Below are 14,615 nucleotides of genomic sequence, written 5' to 3'. Positions count from 1 at the left end.
TACCGGTGCAGCTAAATCAACACTGATTCTAGCCATGCAACTGCAAGCCTGAGATTGAGTCCCTAAAAGATAGGTTAAAAAACAATCCCGTCATCCATTACAAGTTTGTGTTTAGGAATGGCAGTGATCGTGATTGGACCAGCACTGTTGGTAATACTAGGCGACTTAAAACGCAGCTCACATTTATTGAGACAACAAAATCAATTATCATAAGCCTAGACCTGAACTTTGAAATAAGAGAGCCTCTGCCTGATTTAACTAAACAAAGCATTGCATTTAGTGCTAGATTTAATAATGCCCATCAACAAATCCATAACCCCAGCGGAAGAACTAAGGACTGTGGCATTGGCCACTATAGCCGAGCGCGACCCTGAGCCAGAAAGGATCCATATATACGACGGGTCTGCTACAGCAGCAAATAAAAATGCGGGTGCAGGTGTCTATAGCAGTCTGTTCCAACTTTCAGCACCTGCTGGAGCAAATGCTACCAATTTTGATGGAGAGGTAGCTGCTATTACTTTGGCTTTAGAAAAGCTGACTCATTCCAGCAAAAAGAATAGAAAAAGATAGTTTTGCTGTCGGATTCGAAGGCAGCACTGCTGGCAATGGACATCCCTCGGCTAATGTTGGAATTATCTCATGCCGGAAAACTATAGAACCGTCTAGGTCAAGGTGAGGAAGGATTTGTCATCTCTTTAGCGTAGTAATATAAAAATGTTGACTTAATTTTTTGCCACAATGATTTGAAATTTTTACCAGATTAATATAAATGGTTTCCACAACTTACCCAAAATCTTTATCTTAATCTTAGTCACTATGAGAATCAATGAAAACCAAAAATAAAACACTCACTTTGTTTATGCCATCAAGATTCTCAATTCAATCACCTATACTAACAAATATCCATCATTTATCATCAATATTCATTTAACCAGTGCACTAAACAGAATTTCAAAATGGCTTTGCAAAGGCTTAATAATGAACTAGGGAGGGCTTTGGCTCTGTTAAAATAGGGTGATGCCGACCGCAGACATAATTAAGTCGCCAACACAACGAAATCAATTTCACAAAATTTACAATTGCGTTATTGTTCTTCCAGACCAGCAATATGGGCTTGCTATTTTTTCTTAATCACAAAAATATTGGGGAAAACTTCATGCTTGTTGATGATAATGCTTCACCTCCTGGAAGAAGGGTGGTTTTAAGTTATTTAGAACAAGAAATCAGGTGTACCTGACCTGCTTGTGCGACATTAATCTGGGAGAACATGTTTGGCATAAACTCCAAAGCCAGTTAGTTACACATGCGTTCACCTTGTCCATATAATCTGGACAGACTTGAAAACGCATTAATTGGGGAATGGGCTCCATTGTCACAACATTAAGTTTTTTTTCATAAGGAGTATGAAATATTCTAACAACTAAAGTCCAACACCCTCCCCTCCTAAAGATTTGTAAAATGAAAAAAAAAAATTATCTTAATTCGGACATTTCAATTTGTTTTTATTTAATTATCAATAAATAAACTGTATCTTTCATCACTCATTCAGGTCTCAGATTATAAACTAAACCACCTAAAATAATTCCAAATATTTAAAAATTAGTCGGGCCTGAATTTTTATAAATGGTCCACTTCAATTTGCGAGCAGTTTTTATGTGGTACACAAATATTTCAAAAGAAAGGAAAGAAATAAGTAACTCTTAAATTAATTATTATAAACTTCATATTATAGTAATAAGATGATCTTAAACAATATAAAAACAGAAATTATGATAGAGATAATTACAACAGACTTGATAAAAAATACATTTCAATATGATTTTTTAATTTAAGATATTTCGGAATGTAAAGCAAAATAACATACAATATTTGGCAGTTAAAAATTTTTTACAATCTAATATAACAGACTAATCTTGGAAACGGCAACATATATGAAATGCCAAATTCATAAAATAATCCACATATTAAATAATAATTAAATATGAGTAGAATAAAGATATTACAAACAAATCTTTATGGTTGCATTTCAATGTCAAGAGCTTTAATTACCTTTAAAAATAAATGCCACATGATTAGTGATTTTTATTATGTTTTTTTTTTAATAAATATTTAACAAAATAAATCACTATTTTCACCTGGAAGCCCTATATTATTGTTTATGCAAATTTTATTATCATGTTCATATCATTTTATATAATAGCTATGCACTACATCTAGAAAAGTAAAATTAATTTAAACAAGCTACAAATAAAATAAAAACATGCAAAATTATCACAGGGATTATAAATTATCAAGGATACATAAATAAATAAATGCCCAAATAAACAGGACATTCTCAATTCATGATCTACTATTATTTGTTAAAAGCCATTTTTAAAAAGAAGAAACTATTATCACAGTTTTCTACCCATTTCGTAACTAGTACTCAGCGAACACATGTGTTCTAATAATTTGACTTTATAACATTTTTAATAGAAGATCTTGAACTAAGTTTACAAAATATATAAATACAAACTTTATATACACATATAAACTACTATCAAATTCATGCTAAGAAGGAATGTAAGATATATGGCAAGATGGAAAAAATCTTGTATAACAATGGTAACTATTTCTTTGCATATGTATATAAAAGTCACAACACCGCAGCCTATAATTTACAGGTTCGCACACGTTATTCCATCTAAGTAGAACAAAGTAGTACTTAAGATACACAAATTTAATTCCTTCTCATAATAGATAAAATAACAATTACTTAAGACTAATATTACGTGATAATCAACAAAATTATATACAAATTAATGAAGAATTTATAACAATATTACATTTCATTTCATAATCAGCAACTGCTAAGAGCTATAATTTTACCTTTTAATTACATATTTTAAAAAAAACCAGCTTATCTAATTTTTTGTATGAATAATTTATAATCAGTTTAAATAAAGTAATTGAATAAAATCAACTATTTAAAAAGAAATTGTTAATTTCAAACTAGTCAATCACAATAATAATGATTAAATTGATGTCAGTGTTCCACCCAGAATATTCAAACTTGGAAATCTGGCAATACATTGGTGATAAATTAGTCGTAATAAGTAAATAATTATGCAAAATTCACAACTTTAGTAGTTCAGTATTAAAATTTTTGTTATCAAATAACATTTTTTTAAAATCATGACTACTGAAAATAAATCACCGATTGCCCAAGAAATTCAAATATTTTTCAAGTTTGAAACCCCAATAAATTTGTAAGTGAATTATTTTTAGGTCAACAAGCTAAAATAATCAAAACAAAAAAATTATAATCCTTCAACTTAAAGATTTTTTTCTTCATAAAATAAATTACTTTAGATAACTCGAGATATACAAAAAAAAAAAAATCTTTTTCAAACCAACAATAAATGTGTCATGATTTTAAAATGTATAAATAAATATAAATTTATAAAAATGCACAAACTTTGTACTTTATAAACATAGAACAGCGACCTCATATATTTTATATTACCAAAAAAAATATCATACAAAAAGAAAATGATATTCTTCCAAAATAATTAAAGTCAATTTAAGATCAATGCAATATTGAAAGTCAAAAGAAACAATCAAACTAGTAAATTTTATAAAATATTTTAGGCAATTAATTTTTTTTTACTATTTCTTGCCTTACAGCAATAAAATGGAAAGTGAAAAACACTACTCAAACAGAGACTAATTGATTCAATATCTAATCTATAACTAGCTCAGAAAATATTATGCTGTATACTTTTGATAACTGTTTTTTTTTTTTAAATAGTCAAAGTATATTATAATACTGAAAGATGATTAAATTAACTTTCAACAATTTATAATCAACATTAAAGTCATCATTTTGAGCCTATTGTCTTTTTTCGAGTGAAATTAATTAAAAAGCAATCCATGTTACTGTTTTAAAAGATAAAAATAATTTAAATATAATTATTTTTAATAACATTGAATTAATAAAATAAATATATTATTATTAACCCACTTCAAATAATTGTTCAGAATTTATAAAATACATCTTATTTTGTACACATGAAATACTTATTACATTCTTTTATATACCCAATATCACAGTTAAAGCAGAAATAAATCTGAGACAGTAAAATTATTTTTAAATAAAAGGGTATAAAAGTACCCTAAATAGCCTCATCAATTGTGAGGCGGATATAATATATTATGAATGCTTACGTATGTACCGAAACCAAAACCGACTAATCCGAACAATAAAATGGCCAAGTCCTTTAAGTATGTTGAAGTTGTTAGGCCATGATTCCAGAAAGTCACTAATTCTAAAATTGGTGGAAAAATCAAAGCAAGCGTTGAACTGCTGACTGCACCAACCAAAGAAATAACAACGCCTAAATCAGGAACAACCATAGCGATACAAACTGAAACATTAATAAAAAAAATTTCACAAAAAATAAATCAGTTGACAAAGCTAATTAAAGAAGATGGATACCATAATTTTTATGAGTGAAAATAAAATACTTACAAGTTAAAAAAACCAGTACGGTTCTCAGTCCAAGTTCGACTTTCTTATGGCTTTCTGGAGGCACTTTCTTTTTTAATGATGACCAAATAATGCCCACAGGTACATAGAACTGAAGACCATAAGAAAGGAAAATGGAAATAGCCATCATCACTCGAACAGACTGTCCCAATCTGAAAAATATTATTTTTCACTATCTCTACAATTGATTTCAGTAAGAAAGGAGACATAATAAAAAAATATCTATAATGAAAAAACAAAAATGAAATTGTTATTATGAAATCATATTTAAATTGCTTACGAATTAATTTTTTTTCCATCATATTTTGTGAAAGTTAATATTAAGAATTACAATTAATATAATTGTACAAGCCATGCTACTTATGTTATATTTTTTCCAGTTTATTCTTCTTTCATTGCCTGATAATATATCTTGTTCAAAAGACAACAAATAATAGGTTATAAACAAACAAAAGACTAATAGAACATCACTTAAATACTCATGAAGCTGTATAAAAATATTTTTAATAAAATTTTGCAACATAAGAAGTTAAATTGATCAAAATGAACAAGCCACCCATTTAATTAAGTTTTCTAGGTGTGGAGACATTTCAGGTTGGTTCTTACTCTTTATAACCAGTTTCTGTATCATTTTGTGTATCTGTGGTAACAGATTAATGCAGTACGGTGTCAGATAAGATAAGGAGGCAGATAGCATCAGCCAAAGGGTGCTATTTTAGATTGTGTAGGCATATGGGCAGTAGCTCAATCCCGAGAGCAACAAACTCAAGAATATACAGGACACTATTCAGGCCAGTGCTTAGGATCAGAAATCTGGGCCTTCTAAAAAACTGATGAAAAGGGTCTTCTGGCATTTAAATGAAAAATCCTGGGATACATTTACAGGTCAGTGAAAGAAGGCTCAACATAGAGATTGTGCACGAAAAGAAAAATGTTCTTGTTAACTGAGCCTGATGTAAGAATCAGCAAGCTGCGCTGGGTAGGCCATGGTGCAAGGAAGGCTCCCTATGAGATCTCCCCAAAAAAAGACGAAATCTAAGGCACCAGACAGAGAGGCTGCCTGAAGCTTCAAAGTTGAAGATTTGAGGAAACTGCGTGGTGCATGGAACTGGAGGATGGCTACACATCACCAATTTAACTGCTTAGGGAGGCCAGGAATTGAAGAAGAAAAGATGTAAAAAAAAAAAAAAAAAATGTTGGGTATTTAAATAAGTTTCAAACCTTTTTTTTATCCCTTTCTATTTTTTATCAATAAGTTGTATGTCTTTATATTAAAAAGTAACATCAGTTGATTCTGATCCAACATGTCAACTTGAAGGGTAATAGATAATTTTCAATCATCTATTTTTATTAAACTTCTAATTTACAAGAAAATACCAAGAAAACATGTAAGTTAACATAATTTAACAGTTCTACAAACAGAATTGATCTTCATCTTTTTTCTTCCTCTTCCTTCCATTTCCAAAATAAGAGGTTTCAGGATTTTACAATTAATTCTAGGAACAGTTCCAAGATCACACTGTCACCTTCAACATCTCCAACAGTCTCCTAAGTACATTTCCAGCCTCCATTGCCCCCCTCAAGCTCTCTAAATAAAAGTGAGTTGGCCTCATCAATGTTTTTTACTTGTAGATGAAATTTACAAAATTCTGGTAGTTTCCATTGACTAAAGCTGTGGTAATTTATTTTCTGTTTGTAAAGTCCTGTTTCCTAGACATATTGGTTCTCAGGGTCTCATAATCCATGGATGCTGTGACCATATGCTCAGCGGTCAGTAGCTTGGTAGAAAAACACCCATACTCAATAAGAATTTGCAAAATCCACATCCGCTTTTGTGTCACTCGTTCGCTGTCTTTAAAAGACGATAGGTGGATGTTTTTATTTTTTATTTATTCTTTTCTTAACTTTTATTTGTTCTCATCTTATTTCATTAGTTTTCCATCTCAAAGTGTGTATAATTTTTGTTTTTTATTTCTCTTACATCTACTTCTCTATTTTTGTATGTAATTACATCTTAAATCTTGTCTATGCTATTTCCTTTTTATATATACTTATTATTTTATATCTTATTTTTATTTCTTTTTGCTCATTTTTATACAATTCTTCACTTATAATTACATAATTTTTAACCCCATCTTAATTTAATTCTTTGTATCTCATTATCAACATATTTTTAGTTGTTTTGTATCTTTTTAGCTCTGATGAAGACCTGCAAAGTGGGGCAAAACTTCAGCAAACAAAGAGTTGTTTACTATTTTTTGTTCCTTTTTGACCTAACTCCTGACCATCTCCTTCATATCCGAAAAAGTTGTAGGTATTTTTCCATCTATTGTCATGAAGACTTCATATTAAGGCCACTTAAATTAAAATTTATATTATAATCTACTACAAGTGGAAAAGTTTAAGGTTATGTGCTTAGGTATTTGATAACGCTAAGCAATAAGACAACCAAAGAAAGATCCCATCACCCAGGCATAATCATGTTAATATTTCTCCTGACTAAAAGAGGTATTATCCAAAATTTCATAAAATTATCGAGATGAAATATTTCGACAATGCAGTGCTTTCTTCAAGTACACTTTAAAGAAGATAAATCAGTATCAATGAGTAGAAAAGCAGTAAAACTTTCTTACTTTCGAACTCACTAAAAAGATAAAACTACAAAACCAATAAAAAATGTAACATTGCAAAATATATTTTTTCTTAATGATCACAATTCTTCCTTTATCTTAAATACTTAAAATTATAAATGCTTATTATAGATGCATTTTTGGGGCTTACATTTCATTTTGAGGAATGTTTAAAGTGATGGATCCTTTCACGTGTTCACCATAACGTAGGTAACCAAAGAATCCGACGCCCGTGTACAAGCAAGCGACAATCACCATTACTGTGTTTAAAACACCAGTCAAACCACCAAAGTCTTCAGGGTTCTTCATATTGTTTTCAAGAGGGAGCACCTAAAATAATTTAAGGCAAAAATAAGGTTATAACCATTGAAATTCATAATGAAAACATTGTATGAAGAAATGTCAGTATTTTATAAATCATAATGCTGTAAGAAAAAATACTACAGATTTTGCATTAAATCTTCCAATTTGTTTATTTATTTATTTTTTGTGCATTGATTTACTAAATAAATTGACATAATTAGCTTTGTTTTAATTAATAATAACAACCAAATCAGCTATGTATGGAGTGTGGGAATCCAGAAAAGTGGAATTTCATCTCAATAGCCAACAACAAATTCTAGACAGACTAATCTCAACATTAGTAGATTGAAGTCATTATTTGTTAGATCAGGTTCATCCCACACATCTGGGTTTTTAAGGGAGATCTTTCAGTACTTTTGGATGGAGACAGAAGTTGTCTGTTGTACCTCAAGGGTACAGGGGATGAAGGTAAACGTAATCAAAATCTTCCTGAAGTCTTAGTCTTGTCTTAGGGATGGAGCATCTGTGTCCAAAATGGGGAGAGGAGTTTTAACTGATTTCTTGATATTAATAAATAGGAACAAGCTTTTGGAGAAAATGGAAAAATTAAATACTGTCCGATAATATTGAAAGTTCTTATAGGCCCCATTTCCTAAGACTTATTTTGTAAGCTTATCCCAGCTCAATTAATGTTTTAATATATTGGAATTGTAGAAATAAATAGTTACTAAATAAAAATGATTAGTACAATGAGTTGTGAAAAACTCTTCCTTATTAAAATTATTTATTTCAATGTATCATAAGCAAATAAGTTTAAGACTGACAATAAAAATTTAAGTGTGCATTATACAGAGATTATAAATCATTTAGAAATTTATATAATCAAACATCGGTATAGAATTGTGTTGTATAAATTTTTAATATAGTAGTGAATCAAAGTAAATATGTTTTAAAAAAATGGTTGTTGATAGAGTTTTTATCTTTTTTAAGGAATACAGGTAGGAGATAGTTAGCATAGATGTAATTTATTTGTTACCACTAGTGTAAGGATAACCTTATTTCAAGTTCTATTAATATAATGCTTTTAGTTTCTCCTAAATTTTTATATATGAAATTTTCAGGGATATTTATTAATTTATTAATTAATTTAAAAAACTTATAACAATATGATTATTGTGACTATTATAACTAAAACTAATAGAACAGTTTAATTATGAAATGGGAGGATTAATTACATTAAGGTAATCGTTTTAAATAAAACAATTGTTGGTTGGTTACTTTAATTGTTGTATGCATATTATGAATTATGTTGATTCTTATTGAAGATTACCTGATGATGGAGCAATGGTCCCAAAATATTGTTTATGATACATTAAAATAAAGAATTTTAATAAGGAAGAGTTTTTCACTACAACTCATATATCAAATGGAAACCATATAGAGTGAAGAACCTATACGATTAAGAAAAATTAATAAATAAATAAAATTAATGATGCGAAAACAGAAGAAAAGCGCCCGAGAGGACATCAGAGGCAAACGTATACAGACATAGTGAATGATTATGACAATTAGAAGATATATCAAGGTTAAAACTCCATATCTTGTGACAACTTTGAGGTAAGGGAATAAAAAAAATAAATAAAATAAAAAAGAGGAAAACTTTTAATACTCACGATGCCAATTCCCTCAAAGGCGTATATGGCTGTTCCAAAGAAAAGGGGTAGATGATGCCATGGAGCGAACATTTTGACAGTATTGGTCCTCGGCAGTCCTTGAAGGATATAAAAGAAAGTGATCGCAAGGCCAGTAGCAGTAAGGATAGCTGCAAAAAGGGATACGGGTGTAAGGTATTTAAGGTTAGTAACCCAATTTAGGACAATCATAGGGAGTAAGAGAACAAGGAGGAACACATAAGAAGGGACATCAGATGTGTACTGCTCAGTAACCTGAAATTAGAATAAATTGCAAAATTATATTTTGAGCTGAATGATTATTATTTATTTGTGAATGAAAAAGTTTTATTAATGTGAGTATAAGAGTCTCTATCTTCTTTTAATTAATTATGTTATTTCTTCTAGCCTCAAGTCCTTGTGATGTGGGATATCTATGAGGTATTTTATAAAGGATTATAATAAAACTTTAACAAAAATGAAAATTTAAGTACAATAAAATTAGTTTTATAACAAAAATTATTATTAGAGGTATATTTAATAAAAAAATAAGCGCACATAAGGCATACACTCCTAACTGATAAACTAAAGGCCACAAAATATGGCTACATGTACGTATATATGTACATTTTTGTCAACCAGGACTTGACTCAAGTTACTCAGATGGAAATCGAAAGACTGTCTGCAGTAAGTTTTTATTGGCTAATCAACCATGAGCATAAAACCTTATGCAAAATCTTGTTATTAATGTACTATAGTTCTTTGGTAGTAAGTCAAAATACTTAAATACTCAAAGAAATTTATTTTGATTTAAAAAAGATAATTACATACATTGAAAAGCAAAGTGTTAAATAAAGAAAAGAAGTTTTTTTTTCATAACTTAAAAGTTAAAAATAAATAATGATAAAGTTAATACAAAAACCTATATAGCATGAATGAAGACTACAGGGAAAACAAGGCAACTCCTTCCTTTTTTTTTTTTAACAAAGTAATAATGGTTTCTGATAGACTACATACCACACATGGAGGACATAATAGTAAAGTCAAAATAGGAGAAAAATGAGCCTAAACAGTTCAAAATCACTGTTGAATTCCATGTAGAAATGTAAAGAACAGGCGATTCCAAGTTAAACTTTGTTCCCCGGAACATTTAAGAAAATATGATATTTTTTTACCTCTATAATCTTCAAATATTATAATGGCACATAAAAGGTCAACATAAATAAGAAATCTTATTTGTGTATTATAATTTCTAAGCATTCACTTACTTGTTGCAAGTTCTTCGCAACAAACACAAAATATACGCAGCAGAAACCAAGTTGTGTAATGACTAGAAATACGTTTACTGCAGTCCTAAAATAAATAATGTCTAAATTAGTTCACAAATTAACACTGTACGTCTTTATTTATTTATTAAATTTACATATTAACAATTACCCAACTTAAATAAAAAATTGCTTTTTTATTTTATAAACTGTACTTAATTATTTGTCTTAATACTTTAAATAATCATATCAATATAAGAAAAATTAGATGTAGAAAAGATGGTAACCTTATTTTTTTTGCATGTTTCTGAAGACAAGCTGGTCCACTCTGAAACGAAAGTTCAGCTACTTGAGAGAATCCCAAAGATGGAGTTTTGTTCCTTCTGCACAGTTCATGGGCACAGCGTACCTTGAGAAGGAGAAGAAAAAAACTTATAACTTATTTTTGCCTTAAAAAATCAAAATTTATATAAGTATAGTAAACACTTACCAACATATGCATACAATGAGTACATATAGCTCCTATTAGTAAAACACCAAATGTGCCGAGAGCAAGCCCTGCATTGAGAAAAGCATCAGGCATGGCCAGTATACCAGTTCCTATATTTCCTTTTATCAGGTGGATCATCGTGTCAAGATTTCTGTATAAAATAAAGAATAAATAAAACATTAAAACAAAGAATTTAACACTTAACAACAGATCTTATCAATGATAACTTTTTTTTAGGCTAGGCGGATTCTGTGGAGGTAAAATTTCAGGGATTCAGCAAGATACTACTTCTGAATCGATAACAAGGTAGACATGATTCAGCAATTTTGGAGATGCTTCAAATTTAATATTTTTTTTTTTTCATTAATATACTTTCAAATCACTACATATTCCTGTTTATGTATATTTTGGTATTTATAACATATAAATACAATAGTTTCAAAAATAAAAAATCTGTAATTAAATGTAATATTTGCACAATTTTTAAGCTAAGTACAAAGAAACGAGTCTTGGTAGGACATGATAACATGTCATTTCTCTGATTTTTGTAGAACCCCACTGATTAAAAGCACACTAGCTTTTTATTCGCATACCACTTTTTATTGAAACCTCTTAGTTTTAAACTGAAATAGTTAAGTGAGTCCTTTAGAAACGAGAGTTGATTTTTTGAGATCACAGACTGTATGGTAAAAGGATAAAAATTTGTAAAGAAAAATAGATTAAAAAAAAATAAAATAGTGTATTTATCCATTAACCAGCCTGATTGGGAATCATTTTCTGACAAAATTCCTCCCAAAAACTTCTTCAGGATTTTGTCATGGTACTATGAATGAAACGTATCAAATAGTTCAAATATTTTTTCAACTTCATTTATATCAGCATAAATGTCCAAAATGATCGTGATATCAATCACAACACACAAATGTACCCAGTCTGTGCTAGACTATCAGAAGGAATCTACAAAAATCAGAAGTATGAGGTATACCCTTCTAAACATATTCCATCTTAACTGGATAGAAGAAATATGGAACACATGGTTCCTTCCTAAGTATCTATCATAACTACTGAATCCATTTCTTCCGATTTTGCCTGATTTTTGTCATAGCTACTATAATCAGTTGTTAGAAGGGCCTTAAAGTTTCATTATACATGCTGAAAAAGCTCAAAGAAAGATTCATTTTAAATTCAATTTTTCTACTTTTAATCACCTTTCCAGTTGACTTTTCATCCATAGGTTCTATTTTCTGTGTCTGCTTTTTTTTAAATTAAAACAACTGTTATCTGTTAGTTGGAAAAAATACTTTAATGAGGTAGGCTTTCTATGTATACGAGTGTCATGGGTTTTTTAAGACCTCTTTCCAAGGACAGTACTGAATGAGGAATTATTAAACCAGGAATTAATTTTCTTTTACGCTGGAGAGAGGTCAATATATTTTCATTTACAAAAACTTTTAGTTTTTTTTTTAACCTTAAATATTTAGCTTTAATTGTTTTTAACATATAAAACAAACATGAGAAAATAATTGATAAAAAAATACAATTTTCTAATACATAGAAATTTCTTCCTATATCCAATATTTCCAAGAGACCTTCAAGTATATTATTCAGGGGTATGATGGAATATAAAGTCATCTGATGAGTGAGATTATGTGGACCATTAGGAGAAGAAGTAGTGTAAGTCATTTAAATAAAAAAAATTAATTACTGAGTGGATCAACTTCAAATGCTCTCACATTGTTGGGTATGCTTGTAACTGACTAATTTTAACAGATAAAGCAGTTTTCCTTACCAAAATCTTTATAGAACTTCCCCTAAAGAGTTTAAATCAAAAAACCCCTGTTTTGATTTAAACCACTTTACCACGCAACTTTAGCTCATTTCATAGTAAACAATTTAACAGGTATTAATTAAACATAATTGAGTATACAAATAGTTTAATTTAATTCAAACATTGTATTGAATTATACATCCTTCACATGCTAATATTAATAAAAAAAATACGAAATGTATTTTAGAAAGATAATATCTCAGTTATATTAATCATCCAATGATTGTACTGTACTTACCACCTTAATTGTTTTAAGCTAAAATAGAAAAATAAATAATAAAACTCTAATAAGTTGTTGTCAATAAATATAAAATAAAAAATCATATCATATTTAATTGCATAATCAGCAATTTGATAATGGTAAAAAGTGGCAAGATAATAAATAAAAACAAAAGAAATTGCAAGGACATATCAGATAATTTAGTATAGGCCAATATCTCCTTCATTCAATACATTTAGTAAGTACATATCAACAAATTATAAGTTTAAAAATAATTAACATTAAATTTCTAGATAAAAATATATAAAATTGAAACTTACGTAGTGGGATGTTCAAGCTGCCTATTAAGAAGAGGATCATAGTCACTTTCGGGCGGTGAATTTATGAGTGATTCTTCTTTCTCACTTTCAATTGGTATTTTACTAAAATAACATTTATTTTATAATCAATATATTTTACCCAAGGTATCCATTAAGAAATATAATCATTCAAGTGAACCAATGGTTCATGTTATGCCATCTGCTACGTCTTTGCCTTTATATTCCAATAATTATTCATTTTGTTTAGTTTAGTTTATTTTTTCTACTTTTCTTTAATCCAAAGTATTTTAAATTTTTAATGGAGTTCTTAAAAGTAGGGTAGGACAAAATAAATACAATGAATTTATTAGAAAACTCTTTTTTTATACAGTGGACAGGGATATTTGGTAACTTGGAGTAAATTTAAGAAGTTAAATTATTACCTTTGGTAATAGAAGCAAAAGGAAGATATAAGTACATATTTTGGTTAAATAAATAATATTTGGACTGTCGAAGGAATATAACTAAAAATGCAAAAGCTTTGATGGAATAACAAAAAAAAATAAATAAATAAAATAAAGACGAAAGATAGAACATTTTCAATTTTTTTATTTCTTTACAAAATTTTACAGGAAATTGGTAAGTAATTTTCATAAACAAGAGCAACTGATTTTGTCAACAACTATTTTGTTTGTAGCAGTGGCACTAATTGGTTTACAAAACTGACTGTTAGAAATTAATTTTAACACCTATAAAGATATTCATTATAGAAAATAGTTAAAAATAGAATCTACCTTTTTTTTTTTTATTAGATATTGAAAAATAAAATAAATATTTTAAGAAAACATCAACTTATGGAATTTTGACATTTTTAATTCAAAAATAATAAATTTAATTTAATTAAAAGTAATCAATGAAATACTGGGCTCTATACTTTTTTTATAGTAATTAATAGCAATATATGCCTTTATTCCATCCTAATTATTCAAGTTCCCTTCCATGAAATAAAAAAAAAATTTAATTTAAGTGGTTATATTTTGACTTTTTATATGTTATATTTTATTGAAAATTTTAATAAATCATAAAAACAAATAGGTGACTTTTAGGAATAGACATTATTGCAGTTAGAATAGATATTACATTGCAGTTGCACCTTCTCTTTTTGTACAAATATTAAAAAAGTCAGTTCATGATGAAGAATTTATTCCTTTTGTTATTCATTAAAGAATTTGCTAGGTATAAATTAGTATCAATTAAAATCAATTTCAAATAACGAATTACCTTTCATAATTTTCATTGGATGTGTCATTGTTGCTGACCAGCAGGGGTTGTCTCTCTTCATTCATTTTCTGGCCTTTGCCTTTGATCGCACCTAACTATAA

The 14,615-nt window shown here is 28.7% G+C and overlaps 1 protein-coding gene across 6 annotated transcripts in view; it reads right to left on the bottom strand.

The window, feature by feature from the left end:
• Window positions 1-1,485: 1,485 nt before the first annotated feature.
• The window catches only part of LOC106677231 (neutral amino acid uniporter 4), a 16,061-nt gene continuing 2,931 nt past the window's right edge, over window positions 1,486-14,615 (bottom strand). For all 6 annotated transcript variants that reach the window (XM_024362252.2, XM_024362249.2, XM_014415027.3 and 3 more), the window contains 9 exons: window positions 14,515-14,609; window positions 13,255-13,356; window positions 10,887-11,037; window positions 10,684-10,805; window positions 10,400-10,484; window positions 9,135-9,407; window positions 7,310-7,488; window positions 4,511-4,680; window positions 1,486-4,406 (listed from right to left, as the gene is read on the bottom strand). In XM_024362252.2, the coding sequence (XP_024218020.1) occupies window positions 4,168-4,406; window positions 4,511-4,680; window positions 7,310-7,488; window positions 9,135-9,407; window positions 10,400-10,484; window positions 10,684-10,805; window positions 10,887-11,037; window positions 13,255-13,356; window positions 14,515-14,579 (1,386 nt within the window). In that variant the 5' untranslated portion in view covers window positions 14,580-14,609 and the 3' untranslated portion in view covers window positions 1,486-4,167. The remainder of the gene's footprint in view (window positions 4,407-4,510; window positions 4,681-7,309; window positions 7,489-9,134; window positions 9,408-10,399; window positions 10,485-10,683; window positions 10,806-10,886; window positions 11,038-13,254; window positions 13,357-14,514; window positions 14,610-14,615) is intronic.

The sequence above is a fragment of the Halyomorpha halys genome, unplaced genomic scaffold (assembly GCF_000696795.3).
Source record: "Halyomorpha halys isolate HHAL.00 unplaced genomic scaffold, Hhal_1.1 Scaffold7.1, whole genome shotgun sequence".
Classification (NCBI taxonomy): Eukaryota; Metazoa; Arthropoda; class Insecta; order Hemiptera; family Pentatomidae; genus Halyomorpha; species Halyomorpha halys.
Note: the sequence above shows the minus strand (reverse complement) of the source record. Positions and strands in the feature narration are given on the sequence as shown.